The 15549-nt window shown below is 46.5% G+C and overlaps 1 protein-coding gene across 1 annotated transcript in view; it reads right to left on the reverse strand.

The window, feature by feature from the left end:
• Positions 1 to 15549, reverse strand: part of LOC100951282 (T cell lymphoma invasion and metastasis 2) — a 431635-nt gene that overhangs the window by 97604 nt on the left and 318482 nt on the right. Inside the window, 1 exon segment of the mRNA XM_023517962.1 lies at positions 1112 to 2302. Within this exon segment, the coding sequence (XP_023373730.1) occupies positions 1112 to 2302 (1191 nt within the window).

Below are 15549 nucleotides of genomic sequence, written 5' to 3' on the forward strand. Positions count from 1 at the left end.
ACTTACACTGAGTGAACAAAAGTAGCTTGTACTTTTTACAAATAATCAAAAGTAAAAACAAACAAAACTATAACCTGAAAACCTAGCGATTGCCATTAACTACTTAAAAAGCTCTGTTACTTTTCTTCCTGGTGGTTAAGCCCCTTTGCTCCCCCAATGAAACTTTATGCACCATTAAAATTATTCTTATTTTAAGAGCTTTATATTAATATATTTTTTTCTATTACAGGTACGATATATTTTTGAAATTCCATCAGTTATCCTCATGAGGAGGTTGTAAGATTACACATATATTGTCAACTTTATTTTTTTACCAATAAAGAAGCATAGAAATTTAAATCTTCTCAAAGTACTATCAAGTTAAGGAAGCCTATCTGTCCAAAAATAACAATAATCTCATTTTTTTTGTTTGAACTTGAAAAATGAGATCTGGCCAAATTCTTAGATAACTGATTCTTTCAGGAATTCTCTCCAGCTCTGCTTTCTAAGAACAGTCTGGCCTTCAGATTAGGCCTGTGGAGCTCACCAAACATTACAGAGGCAAGCACAGAATCGGGGTACTAGGGACTAAACATATGTGCCCCCACCCCAGTCCCACGTTGAAGCCTTAATCCCCTCACTGTGACAGTATTGAGATACAGGGAGTTTGGTAAGTAGTTAGATTTAGTGGAGACCACGCGTGGGACCCAGGAGAGGGGAGGAGAGCCCAGGGACCCCTCTCTCTATCTGCCATGTAAGACACGGGGAGAAGGCAGTGTCTGCAGCCAGGAGGAGAGTCTTCCCCAGAATCTGGCCATACGGGCACCCTGGCCTCTGTCTTCCCAGCCTCCAGAACGGTGACAAATAAATGTCTGTGGTTTAAGCCACCCACTGTGTCTGCAGCCCAAGCGAAGATGTGAGAAGGCTGAAGTTGCGTTTTAAACGTGAAAATGCACCTCTGAAGCAAAAGGGGAAAGAAACCACCCCTGAAAACGCAATGTGCCGAGTGTTACCCGGAGCTCTGCACGTCCACCTGCCCGCTAGCCTGGGACAGAACTACAGGGCGGGGACGCTGAGGGCTCTTCGCTGCCTCCTTGGGGCTGTGTTTGCTCAGATAACCGATTCTGCTCACCTGCAGTTTCCTCTTCTTCCTGGAGAGGCTTCCCGTCCAGTCGCTGATCCGTCGCATCCTGGCTTTGAGGGTGTCCTTCTTGGCAGTGTCCTCGGTTAAGGCTTTGGGCTTGCGGCAAGGCAGGGTGAAGGAGCCGTAGGGGACCGGGTCCCTGCGCGCCACTCGGGAGGGCACATCAATGTCGGAGGCGAAGGACACGCGGGGGCTGAGGCCGGCGTGGGCGCCCAAGTACTCATCGGAGACACCCGACGGGGACAGGCTCCCCAGCGCGCCGTCTTTGTACAGGTCCCGCAGGGAGGACAGGGACGCGCTTTGGCTGAAAGGCTTCTTGGTGTCCCCAGGCGGGAAGCCGGCGGGCAGGCCGGGGTCAGGCGTGCCGGGGGCCAGGGAGGAGCCGTCAGCCTCGCTCAGCTCCCCAGCGTTGCCCCACGGGGAGTCATACCAGGAGGACTCGGAACTCAGGGAGCTGCCTTTGCTGGAGCGCAGGCGGGAGCCGGCGGGGGAAGCGCGGCGGCCGGGCGGGGACTCGGCGCCCTCGGCCTGGCCCGCGACGGGCCCCGGCGCCCCCGACGCCGGGGTGGGCGAGTAGCGCAGCAGCCGCACCGGGCCGCCGGCCGCCTCGACGGGCGCCCTGCCCTGGCCACCGCCGCTGTGGAACTCGACCCTCAGGCAGCCGTCCAGCTTGCCCAGCGTCCTGATGAGCACCCGGGGGCTCCGGCCGCCCTCGCCCGGCGGCGTGCGGGCCAGGCTCTCGCTGCGCCCGTAGCAGGTGAGAAGGCGGCCGCGGCAGTCCCTGGAGGTAACATGGTTCTCTGCGGGCTGGGGGCCAACGCAGACAAAGCCGTTCTCCGGGGGGAAAGCAGCATTGCTGCCCTGGAAATCCCTTCCCGGGGCATTCGTCCTGTGCTTGGAGTAGGCGAGGCCTTTGGAGGCTTTGCACGTGGGTCCCCCGAGCCTCGAGGCGTAAGGCTGATAGCTCTTAAAGTGGGAAAGGCAGCTTCGGGCCAGGGACCTGGACTTGTAGCCTGCCCCGCCACTTCCGTGACCCCACCCAGGCAACGACTTCTCGTCTTTTGCGTGAGTGCCGCGTATTTTCAGGGAGCAAGGCTTTTGCTTAGCACCAGTAACTGTATTGCTATGATTTTTGGATCCTTGAAGGGTGTACTGACTCTCGGAGTTCCCCATTGTAACCTAAATTAAAAACAGTTGCATCAGTAAGAACCATGATCTAAGTTACATTCCATGACCACAGAACTTTCTAAAGAAGAAGTTCTACACAGGACACAGGAAACAGGCAACATCCTCCTGTGCCGGCACATCTCCCTGAGTAAGGGTAAGAATTACTGAACCAGTTTTCCCTACCGTACAAGGCTGATTATTAGCCAGACAGATAATACTGCATCCTTGTATGCTAGTTATTTTCAATACTTTACAGTTGGGCAGATGTTAATTTAGAAATTGAACAGACACAAAAATCAGCTTAAGGAAGAAATCTTCAGCCTTGTTGCTGGCAGGACTTTAACCAATGATTCTAGACCAGAAAAATCCATGTACTTTACTGTGTCAGTTCAAGTACATAGATTTCAGTGAGCGGACAGATACTTTTTAACTATACATCTGCTACTGGTAGAGATAAAACAGTACTATAATATAAGAGGTTTTTACTCAAAAACTACATTTTGTTTGTTTTTTTTTGTAGTTGTGGTTTGAGACAGAGTCTCACTTTGTCACCCTCAGTAGAGTGCTGTGGCATCACAGCTCACAGCAACCTCAAACTCTTCGGTTTAGGCAATTCTCTTGCCTTAGCCTCCCAGCAGCTGGGACTACAGGTGCCCGCCACAGTGCCTAGCTATTTTTAGAGACAAGCTCTGGCTCAGGCTGGTCTGGAACTTGTGAGCTCAGGGAAGCCACCTGCCTCAGACTCCCAGGGTGCTAGGATCACGGGCGTGAGCCACCTCGAAAACTACCACATTTGTAGTACCCATGACTCTGGGTACCAGGCTCTGCTGGTGCTCTCGGAACACCACAGAAGAAAAGAACCAGAAATCCTCAAAAACAAGGCTGAGATGAAAAATGGGGAGGGGGAATAAGAGCTCTCATTTCAGACAGAAAAAGTACTTTAGAGCTTTTCTATAGACTCAGACATCTTCACATTACATGATCAGAGAAAAAAATCTGAAGCTGACTTGTGAGAACATGAACATCAGAAAAAATTATTAGATCCTTTTACTTCCTTTTAGAACTCCAGTTTGCTCGAGGAATCCATTAGTGAAGCCAAACTCAAAGTGAAATTGTTATTGTGTTGAGACAGGGTCTTGCTCCATCACCCAGGCTAGAGTGCCATGGCATCATCATAGCTCATAGCAACCTCAAACTCCTGGGCTCAGGCGATCCTCCCGCCTCGGCCTCCCACAGTGCTAGGGTTATAGGCATGAGGCAAGGCACCCAGCCTTCAAAGTAAATTTGATTCAAATCTCCCCTCTTGGTTTTTCCTTCTAACCAGCATTTACTATTTTAGATAAGGCGGAGTTGATACTCGCCAGTTGCTTCCAAATATATTTAATAAGCTTTTTATTTTAGAATGTAAGTCCACAAAACAGAAGTCAAATGGATTGACTTTTCTTTGGTGGCAGTTATCAAATACATTAAAACCAAAATCACAGGAGCAAGTAATTAAACCTTTCCTCATTACCTTAATCACAGTCATGCAGTATGATGTGAGCCACAACACACAAGAGCTGGCTTTACCGGAAGTTCAGTTCTTGCTCTGAGGGAGCTGAATGGTCAGCTGGCTTTACATGGTCCTGGGGGGGAGGCAGCACATTCAACAAACATGGGAAGTTACTCCAGGAAGCAATCCTGCAAAACAGAAACAGGAGAAAATTCTGGTCAAGCATTTTGCACCACACTCACAGAGTGAAAAGGAAGGTTTAATGTAAATTGTCTGAAGAAACAACAGGTGTCCAGAACCTGTCAAAATAATAAATGAAATGTCTGTGAAGTGCTTGATTTGTCCGGGTTGCTTAGAAGATGTGACAGAAGCCAGAACTGCCCTTCCAATCTGGTAATGGCCACCAGCTCAACGCCGTCTGTGGTCAAACGCATGCCTCTGTCAGAGAGAGCAGGAGAGAGAGCGAGTGAGTCACACGTGGTCTGTCAACACAGCCAGGAACACGGCCCTCTGAGTCACTGCAGGAGCACCTCCCAACCGGACCAGAGCCGTCCACTATTCTCTATTTGACTTGACAGTAAAAACAAAATTCAAAATGCAAAATCACAGTGAACAGTCCTTGACTAAAACTACTTCGGCCTGAGAGGTGACCTCATAAATGAGATTAAAAGTTTTTCTCCAGCTTATGTTCTTAGGAGCAAGAGGCCACCTCTGACGATTAGGCAGGGTTCCTGGGAGGGTGGGGGAGGACAGCAGAGATGGGAAAGCTGCTGAGTCCAGACTCACTGCGGGACACACAGCCACACGCACAGCACAGTGGTGAGGGGTCAACAGGGACTGTTTAGCTCCTTTTATAGATTTTATTTTATTTGTGATTGTGGTAAAAGATGCCTAAGAAAACTTTCCATCATAACCATTTTTAAGTGTACAGATCAGTACTGTTACGTGCATCAACCATCACCCACATCCATTCCTGAAACTCTTCTTCATCTTACAGAACTGAAACTCCCTCCACCCCACAGCAGCTGCCAACCACCATTCTACTGTATGTGCCTATGAATCTGACACATAAGTGGAAGTATTTGCCTTTGTGTAATAGGCGTATTTCACTTAGCAGAAGGTCCTCAAGAATCATCAAAGTGATAGCAGGTATCAGAATTTCCTTCCTTGTTAAGGCTGAATGACATTCCCTTAAATGGATGTATGTTGGCTGGGCGCTCACACTTGTAAACCTGGCACTCTGGGAGGCGCAGGTGGAAAAAATCACCTGCAGTCAGGAGTTTGAAACCAGCCTAAACAAGAGTGAGACCCCATGTCTACCAAAAATAAAAAAAATTAGCCAAGTCCCACTCACGAGGCGAGGCAAAAGCAGGAAGGTCATTTGAGCCTCGGAGTTAGAGACTGCTGTGAGCTACGATCACCATCCTTGCATTCTTTCTCAAAATAAAAAAAAATGTATACATGTTTATCCTTTCATCCATCCATAGACACTTGGGTTCCTTGTATCTCTCTGCTATTGAAAAATGCTGCTGTGATCACAGGTCTTTAAATCTCTCTTAGAGGCCCTCTTTCAATCCTTTGGGTATATACACAGAAGTGGAACACAGGATCATCAGGTTATTCTATTTTTAATTTTAATTCTTCATGCTGTTTTCCACAGCAGGGGCACCATTATACATGCCCACTAACTGTGCACCAGGGTTCTAACTCCTCCACATTCTCACTCCTACCTGTGATTTTCCAGATTGTTGACAGCAGCCACCCTAACAGACAGAGGTGGCATCTCATTATGGCTTTCATTTGCATTTCTCTAATGATTAATGACGAGCATCTTTTCATGTGCTTTTTGGCTATTGTATATCTTCTTTGGAGGGTGCAACGGTGACTTTTAAAGTTAACAAGAGGCAGCTGGGCATGGGCTGACTCATATCTGTAATCCTAGCACTTTAGGAAGCTGATGCAGGAGAATCGATCGCTTGAACTCAGGAGTTCAAAGCTAGCCTGGGCAACACAGTGAGACCCCCATCTCTATAAAAAATAAAAATAAAAAATTAGCTGGCCATGATGGAACACACTTGTAGTCCTAGTGCTCAGGGGGCTCAGGACATAGGAAGATTGCCGTGGGCGGCTACAGTGAGCTGTGACCACACCACTACTCTCCAGCTTAGACAACACAGTGAGACCCTGTCAATCAATCAATAAACAAACGCAGATAAAGTTAATGAGAGCGGACGCAATGATGCTGGACCTAAGTTCCTCTAATAAGGCCAAAGACAAGTCTCCTGCCTGAGTCTATCCACACAAATGCATTTAAAACGTGAAAAAGAAACATCAAATAGATTTTTCATGTAGCCATCAGCAGGAAATCTAATAGTTCACTGGAGTCTATTTACACTGAGGCCAGCATCGAATTAATGAGGTCTGAACAGGGCTTGCTAATGCCACTGGCATTCACCTTTTGGAGGGGGGGGCTTCTCCCACATCTGAAAAAGGGACAGCTACCTTTTAGGATCAGCTGACTCACCCTAAAATGTGGCCCCATGTCTGACACCAGAGCTGGACCACAAGAACCCCTACCTTTTAAAATTTCAAAACCTGAGCTGTTGGTCTTTCTCAGCAACCCTTTTATTTCCTAACCAAGGCAGTGGTTCTCAGCCTCCCTAATGCCTCCTAATGTCCTGACCCTTTAATACAGTTCCTCATGTTGTGATGACCCCCAACCATAAAATTATTTTCATTGCTACTTCATAACTATAATTTTGCTACTGTTATGAATTGTAATGTAAATATCTGATATGCAGAATGTATTTTCATTGCTATAAAGGGGTCACAACCCACAGGTTGAGAACTGCTGAACTAAGGGAACTGAAAGTGGCCAGAGAAGGCCCTGGCTGCTCTTGCTTCAACTTCACAGTGACTCGACCCAAGGGAGCCTGTGTTTGTTTACTGTTGTTCAGACCGAGGTACAGGAGTGCCTCTGAAGCTGGAAGGCTCCTGGCTGCCTCTCCCTTGTCAGCCCTTTCGCACACAGCACAGGGCCAACTCTCCAAAACTGCTGCTGAGAGGCTGGCAGGTCAGCCCTCTCAGACACAAAAAGCCCCGATTCAAAGCTGCGGTGCTGGAGCCGCTGAGGAGCAGGTTGAAATCTAAACTCATCTTACTACTTTGCAATGAAATAGCTGAATTTCTTATTTCATAGGATATTTCAAAATACACAGCAGGAGGCTCATCCTTTACTGGTATCTGTGAGGCGGCGTGAACTTGGGGGGCTCACGATAAGTGCTCAGTAAACTTAACCTGTTGAACTGAAGAAGGCAACTTCCCATGTGAGAAGGTTGATGTGGCCCAGACCAAGGGCAAGAATCCTCCCTCCTGGGTATGGCTGAAAGACTGATGTACGCGAATCCAGAAGCACATGTTTCCATAATTAAGCTAGTACAACCCAGATGAGCCAGCAGAAAGGGTCAGAGTGAAAACATGCCCATTTTACACAGGCACAATGCTGACCAGCTGTTCCTGACGCCTGGTCAATTCAGGCGGTTGGGAGGGGGGCGGGGGGCAGCCTTGAACTGTAGCAGGAAGAGTTCGTCCAATATTTATGAGAAATTTATTGACAGATGGGTAATCTCTCAGGGAGACTATAATTATTGTCCCTCCAAAGTTTGACAAATTGAACAGATATTTTATCTGTCATGCTTCAGTTATGATTTTTTTTGTCTAGAAGCCAGGAAATATGTAGGTCAAATTTTCAGCCACCTGTTTCAGCCACCTCTTTTACCAAGGTAGATTTTGTGGTAATCAAGTTAAAAGCTTTTTGTTGTTGTTGAAAAAAAGGGGGCTGAAAACCTTTTTTAAAAAGCAGATTTCCTGTGAACTGTTTTTAAAAAAGAAGAATAGCTTCAAAGGGCCTGGTATCTACAAATAGCAGTGGTCCATATTAGGTACAGTAACATGCGATGATGCATGTTCAAGTATGCTAACCTGCAACTGCGTACATGAGAGAAACTAACCTGAAATAATACACACGAGACATGTAAAAAGAGCTGCTCATACCTTTCACTGCATTCCCTTCCAGTCCCCATTTCACAGGAATGTTCTCAACCTCTTTAAGCTAAAATCACAGACAAGAATGGAAATTTTTTCTTTCTTAAAAAATCGTGATCAATAACCACACCATAAACGTCCGGTGATGTGGAGGAATCTCAGAAATACGGCCCCATAATCCCAACAGCCACGGAACCTACGGCCTCCCAGCCAAAAAAATATCTTTCAGGAGGAAATTCTACATTTACCTTTTCCCCATTTGCTTGAGCCAAGCTCGAACTGATGTTCAGATTCCCAAGTCTCTACTTTCATACAGTGTGGCATTTACAGCAAACTAAAATCTCCCTCTTTGCTTTGTCTCCAGGCTGAGGCCTGAGCCAGCTGCCAGACAGAAAGAGAACAAGGGGACTCTAGGGGCAGACGGCCCTGTGACAGGGCCTGCAAGGAGGGCTGGAGGCTCGGGGCCACTGCCACAAAAGCAGATTTATGGCTGGGCAAGACACTCAAAGGAAGCTTAAGTTCTACCACTAGAAGACAACAGGCTTTACATCATTCTAGAGTTATCTGAACTGGGACCCTCACCACTGTCCAGACAGAAGCCAGGTTGGGGAAGTACCAGCCACCATTAACTTTTACAATAGCCCACGTGGTCCTCTTTATTGGGGTGGGGTGTGGAGAGCTTTACTCATTAGGGAGACCAGCCTCGACATTTAGTCTGGTTTGCGTCAGGGAACCTGGACAAAGGCCTGCTCTATCTCTTCCCAGCACGTGAGACTCAGGAGAATCACACTTTCTGGATTTCATTTTCCTCATTTGCATTTTTATCCTTTATGTGAGGATAAAAATATATCAGCCCTACCTACCTCATAGACTGAGAATCAAGTATGGAAATGTCTGCGTAACCACCTAAAAACTGTGAAATGCAATACCAATGCAGACACTAGTACTCATTTTAATTACAAACCTAATCAAGTACATCATTATATCAGATCTTATTTTAGTAGACTGTCATTTCAGATCTTTCATTACCTATTAATTACTAATTATTACATAGACCCACATTTATATATGGAATATCCTATGTCCTACTGTCTGATTCTGATCAACTCCCCAAATTATTACAGCACATAAAACTACCTAACGTGCAAGTAATATGTCAAATGTCAAGAAAAACAACGACACAAGCCACATTCCTGCCATATTAGATGCTCACTTCAGAAAGTGTAAGAAAACCTGAACGTCCACTGAACAACTGGTATTACCTTAAAGTGATCATTCTCAACGAGGGCAATTTTGCCCCCCAAGGGTAGTTGGTGTGTCTGGAGATACTTTTGGTTGTCACAACTGGTGCCCACTACTGGCATCTAAGGGGTTAAGGCAGGGAGGCTGCTAAACCTCCAGCACCAGACAGTTCCCCCCAGCATGTCATTATCTGCCCCAATATGTCAATAGTGGCAAGGCTGAGAAACTCTGCCCTCAAGTTTTATGACTGCCCATGCCACTAATGCTATTAAAATACAAGGACAAATGCATCTAAAAATCTAAAACAAAAGCATTCAACTCTGTCCAGTATCCAAACTCTGTGAAAATATTGCTGGGATCTATTTCTCTCATCTGAGTCAGCGAGCTGCACTCAGAAGGCAGGAACTGAATACCAGTGCTGACTCAAGGAGCTCATCTCTAAGCATCAGACTGGAGCCCCATTTGTATCAAGGGCAGGCAAAAGGAACATCTGGTCTCTGTAGGAATAACGCTCAGGAAGAGGAATCCTTACAAATAAAGTGGGCAGAAAGCAAGCTGCTGGGAAGGGCTCAAAGGCCAGGCTTCCATTGTTGGGCCCCTTGGGCCCCTTTCAATTCAGCAGGACTCCATCCAAACCCATATTAACAGATGAATGGATCAGCCCATCTGCAGCAAGAAATGCCCTCAGAGCAGGATCTTGGTTGACAAGCATGGCTGGCATTCCACAAGGGAAAAGTAATAAATTCCACAGAGACAACAGCCCAGCTTTTTGTCCAGTTCATCACCTTAGTAAGTCAATTTATCACAAACAGGGTCTGGGCACTCACACCTGTTTTATAGATGTCCTAGCATCTGCAACACTGCTTTTAGAAGGCTAACCAAACTATGGGTCAGGGCCCATGGTTGGGTCGTGAACGTCATTTAATGAATTGATACCAGTTTTTTAATATTACCCTTGGAACAGAACAGAAGACAGAATGCAATAAATAGACCAGAATGCATCCCAGGATGGACAAAAATCGTTTTACAAAACTAAACTCTTGTACGTGTTTGTGTGTCTGCCTATGTTCTGGGTTGTGGAGTAAAATGGCACCTTCTTGAGTAGTGGTCAAGAAAGAAGTTTCAGAAACAATGACTTATAAAACCTCACGTGGCAGTTTTGTCAGAATGGCACATTTGTTCTAATAAAACCCAACGGTAACCAAAGTTTAGAGCCTCAAAACCTTAAAAAAAAAAAAAAAAAAGTCATTGTCCAATCGAGATAGAACGAACCAGGATGAAAAAAAGGACTTGAGCATTACTGACAAGCAGCTCTGGACGCTGGAAGTCAGGCCCATAGTCCTCAACCTTTTGCACCCTACAAAGGAAGAGAAACTTCCACTGGACATTCAAATTCTCCCTCGGAAAGGAATGACCCCACAAGAAAGACAGCTGAAGCAGTGTGTCTGGAGAGGTAAGCAGAATTCTGTCAGATGGAGAGGTGGAGGTTGGGGGAACCTGGTGCCCCACAACCACTGCTGAATTCACAAGTGACTACAGAGGGAATAAAGTGCTGATAAGGACAGCAGGGCCCAAACTGTGTCAGGGACAAAGTCTGCAGGGAGGAAAGGGGGGAGGGAAGAAAAAGGGGGGGCAGGGAGGGGCGAGAAGGAAGTGTGGAGGGTGGGAAGCCAGGCAAAGGGAGGGAGGCCGGACAGGCACCTTCCCACCAGTCTTGGCGCACTTACCAACTCCACCATACCCAGAATCACCACAGGGTGAACCAGCATCTGGGGACACCTTGGGACACCCTCTGGGAAAGGAGCCCATAGCAGCCAACAGCTCAAAGGTCAGGCAGAGAGGCAGCGTTGGCAAAGGAGGAAAATGTTCAAAGTGTTGGCAGAAACTTGGAGGACTGAAGTGAAATAAAAAAGTTCCACTCAGCAATTCAGCGTGAATGTTTGGAGACCCTCCTAGGAGGGAAACAAATGTGAGAGATGGTCCCACCCCTTCCCCAGAGGGGCTCATTATCTTGTGTAGAGGTGAGGAGATTATAAACACACAACATTTGGAGAATCAATAAGAGAGAATGTTACAAGTTTAATGGCGCTGAGTTTATGAGAGAGGTGGTGAGACCAGAAATCCCACAAATATTACTGGTATGTTTTTGGAACGTCAAGCAAATTCAATGTCCTGGCTATGTCTGAGACATCACAGAAACTGAAAATATTTCAGGGACTTTAAAAAAAAACAACCCTTTTCAAGCTGAATTACAGAATCCATTTTGGTCTAAAATGAAATAAACCTGGTAAAGAGAAAATGTTTTCCTTATTTTTCTTTTGGAAATAATCATAATCCATTTCACACATTGTCAGTCTCTCTCAAAATTATTTAAAAAAAAAAAAAACACATCGAATGTTCAGTCTCCCTTTGCCTTCTCTGCCCTGTCTACTGCAAGTCTCAGCCGAAACGTGTCCAACGTCCCAATCTCTAGAGACCTTGTACTGTTTGGTGACCACCAGAACCAAAGATTCAAAAGATTTAAAGATTTTGGCTCGGCGCCTGTGGCTCAAGCGGCTAAGGCGCCAGCCACATACACCTAAGGTGGCGGGTTCGAATCCCCAGCCCGGGCCCGCCAAACAACAATGATGGCTGCAACCAAAAAATGGCCAGGCGTTGTGGCGGGTGCCTGTAGTCCCAGCTACTTGGGAGGCTGAGGCAGGAGACTCGCTTGAGCCCAGGAGTTGGAGGTTGCTGTGAGCATGATGCCATGGCACTCTACCCAGGGGGACAGCTTGAGGCTCCGTCTCAAAAAAAGAAAAAGACTTAAAGATTTTAACAAAACATTTAAATAGCTGAGCACAGCAGCTCATGCCTGTAATCCTAGCACTTCGGGAGGCTGAGATGGTTAGATTGTTGGAGGTCAGGAGTTTGAGACCAGCCTGAGCAAGAGCAAGACTTCATCTCTTAAAAATAAAAAAACAACAACAAAAAAAACAACTAGCCAAGCATTGTGTCAAGCACCTGTAGTCCCAGCTATTTGGGAGGCTAAGAAAAAACAAAAAAAATCACTTGAGCCCAGGAGTTGGAGGTTGCTGTGAGCTGTGATGGCACCACACTCTACTGAGGGCAACAAAGAAAGACTCTGTCTCAAAAAAAAAAAAAAAAAAAATCAAATAAACTCTCTTTTGTAACTTTTATAAACATGAGATCCAAAATTGTTGGCATGACTTTTAAATAACCTTTTTAAACCTCTGTGAGCTACAGCCATTCTCCAAAGCTTCAGCACAGTAAGCACTTTCCAAACTTCACAAGAGATCTCAAACAGAAGATGGTACATTGGAAGATAGAGTCTAAGTTATAATTGATATTGAGGATATTGACATGGTAAGCGCTCCCCAAGCTTCTCCCAGTCGTGCATTGAGAGCTTAGGCTGCATCCACAGGGCTTCTCCCTGGCTACAGAGATCTGTACGCATTTGTATGCATGTGTGTGTGTATAAGGCACATGCTTCAGGAAATCAGAAGCAGACACCGCACCCCAAAACCTCAATCACATTCTGTGACCAAAATATACCCCAGTAATTGTACCAAGTTATTCTTGGCAAAAAATATTACTGCATTATACACTGTTCCATTTAACTTAAAGAATGAATAGGCCTAGACCTTACATTTTTTCCTTGTTCAAATAGGCGCTTTCCCCACTCTCATAAATGTGTGACTATTCTACATGGACCAGGGCGGGCAGGACCCTTTCCTACTGGAAAGTTCACTCCCCTAAGCTGGTGTCTCAAGTCTTAAATCTCAGTTGTCCTTGAGCCTACAAGTAAAATTAAAACATGCATTGCTGAAATTTCCCTTAATTCATACAATTATTCACTACAAACCTGATAAAATTTTAGCTAACGGTTTTACAAAAACTTTTGGGTGATTAAAAAAAATGTGCAGCATTAGTAGGTACAGTTTAAATTTCCTGATTTACAGGAATTTCAAACTGTTGATATCCAAGATAGATGAGCACACAGAGGGAGGAAAAAGATCTGATATATTCTCAAGGCTGGTCTGTACCAGGGCGACACCAGCACAAGCCCTGGTAGCTTGCACAATATCTCTATCTTGTGGAAAAGGGAACTTTAGCCTGTAGGCTTTTTTTATGGAGACAGTCTCACTATGTCGCCCTCCGTAGAGTGCCGTAGTGTCCCAGCTCACAATAACCTCAAACTCTCAGGCTTAAGTGATTCTCTTGCCTCAGCTCCCTAGTAGCTGAGACTACATGCGCCCACCACAATGCCCAGATATTTTTTGTTGCAGTTGTCATTGTTGTTTAGCTGGCCCAGGCCGGGTTCAAATCCACCACCCTCGAAGTAGGTGGCCGCACTCTAGTCACTGAGCTATGGGCGCCGAGCCCAGGCTTTAAATAATTTGACAAAGATCACTGACAGGTGAAGAAAGGAATCAAATATAGATCTTTTTGATCGTTTTTAAAATGTATATTACGTCCAAGTAAAATTTTACATTTTTCTGTGCCTTTTAATCTGAACAATTTCATTTTTATTTAAGAAGTCCAAGTTAACCCTCGGGCTCCCCTTTGAGAAGAGTGGCATCCTCAGTCTATGTCATCTGAATGTGTAACACTGAGAAGGCCCTTCTCAGGAGTGTCCTTTCATGGAGCAGCCAAGGCTCGCATAGGACTGGGTAGCTGGTGAGAATGAAAAGAAAATACTTGAAATTTTAAGTTTACTAAGGAGCTTTCAGGTTCAAGTAGTTATTCTATCCTACTGCTTTTACAAAGATTGTACAAATGAGAATTCTGTTTCCTTGATACTTTAAGCTTCACGGTCATTATCCTCAGTATAGGCTATAACTTAGAACATACCTTCTAAAGGCTGGGGGGATGGGGCACGGCCATCAAGACCAAGAGGGAAGGACGGGGAGAACTCTGCTCAAGCCCACAGAATTACCACGGGGCATCTTTCTGAAGCTTCAGTTCCCTTCAGCGCTGTGTCATCTAAGATTGTTTCCTTAATAAAGGAAATATCCTCAAGTAAAATATGAAATTTACACTTTTAAGATATAATATAAGCATCCAGGGATATTTAGCCTTTCACTGGGGCTATAGCATCAGGCTTCCTAGGGGGATACGCTGTCGGGGATTAATGTGATTTAGGTATTTACTGAGTAACTACTGTGTGCTAGACAGTGTCCTAGGCCCTGGGGACTCAGTGGAAGTTGGAGTGGAGAGAGAAGAACAATAAACAAAGGAAATAAATCTTATATGTCAGATGGCGAAACCCACTTTAATGTAACAGTAAGGAAGGGCAAGGCCGAGTGGGCAGTGTGGTGGGAGAGCGCTGAAGGGTTCAAGGGCAGTAGGGGACAACTGTTTAAGCCAAGGCCTGTAGGAGGGAGCCCACACAGACTCAGGGGCAAGAGCATTCTAGGCAGAGGCACCAGAAAAAGTGTGCCAGGACAAGAGGAGCGGAGAGGTCAGACAGGGGACACAGAGCCTGTGGGTGCAGCCCTGAGGGACATTTTAAGGACTTCAGCTTTCGGGCTGAGGTTGCAAGTCATAATTAGAGGGTGTGACAGAGAAGGCTCATCACAGGACATGTTTTTAAAAAGAATCAGTGTGGCCGGTGTGTTAATCTGGACCGTCAGCACCAAAGTGGAAGCAGGGGACCTGCCAGGCTCTCACGCGATGCAGGTGAGGGAAGGTGCTGTCCCAGAGTGGGAGGGAGAGACGCAGGGGCAGGCGGCTCTGGATACCAGCAAAGGGACAGCACCAAAGCCCCGCAGGAAGGGCGGAAGCAGGAGAGGCAAAGTCTGGCAAGCCTGGGGGAAGGCGGGGAGCTTGGTGGTGGCCGAGCGGGGTTTGAGGCATCTGTTGGGTATTTGAGTGGCCGTGCTCAGAGCACAGCCCGCTCCACCTGTGTGGAGTTCGGGGCAGAGGTGGGCGGCTCACCTGTATGAAGATTCAAACATGCACGGTATCAGCTCTCCATAAGTAAACAAAGGGCAGACAAGGGTCAAAGGGCTCAGGGAACTCGAACCAGACGAGGTCCCAGAGATGAAGGGAAACACACCAAGCAAAAAGGAGGAGCACTCGGTGAATCGAATAGGAGGAAGCCAGTGGAGTGCGATGGCCCCAGATGGCCCTAAAGCCGATGGAAGAAAGTGTTAGAAACATCAGATGCTTCTGATTCAAATAAAAACTGCAAACTGAGTGCTGGATTTAGAGGATCTAGCAACATGGAGGTTTCTGGTAAGTGTGACAAGAGTACAGTGGGATGGAGAGGGTGGTCAGGAGTGAGTACGAGGACGAGGAGGAGTGAGTGAGCTGAGGACCAGGCAGAGTGAGCTGAGGACCAGGCAGAGTGAGCGTGAGGACCAGGCAGAGTGAGCGTGAGGACCAGGCTGTGTGAGCGTGAGGACCAGGCTGTGTGAGCGTGAGGACCAGGCTGTGTGAGCGCGAGGACCAGGCTGTGTGAGCGCGAGGACCAGGC

Source organism: Otolemur garnettii, unplaced genomic scaffold (genome assembly GCF_000181295.1).
Source record: "Otolemur garnettii isolate 467f Iridium unplaced genomic scaffold, OtoGar3 scaffold00126, whole genome shotgun sequence".
Classification (NCBI taxonomy): domain Eukaryota; kingdom Metazoa; phylum Chordata; class Mammalia; order Primates; family Galagidae; genus Otolemur; species Otolemur garnettii.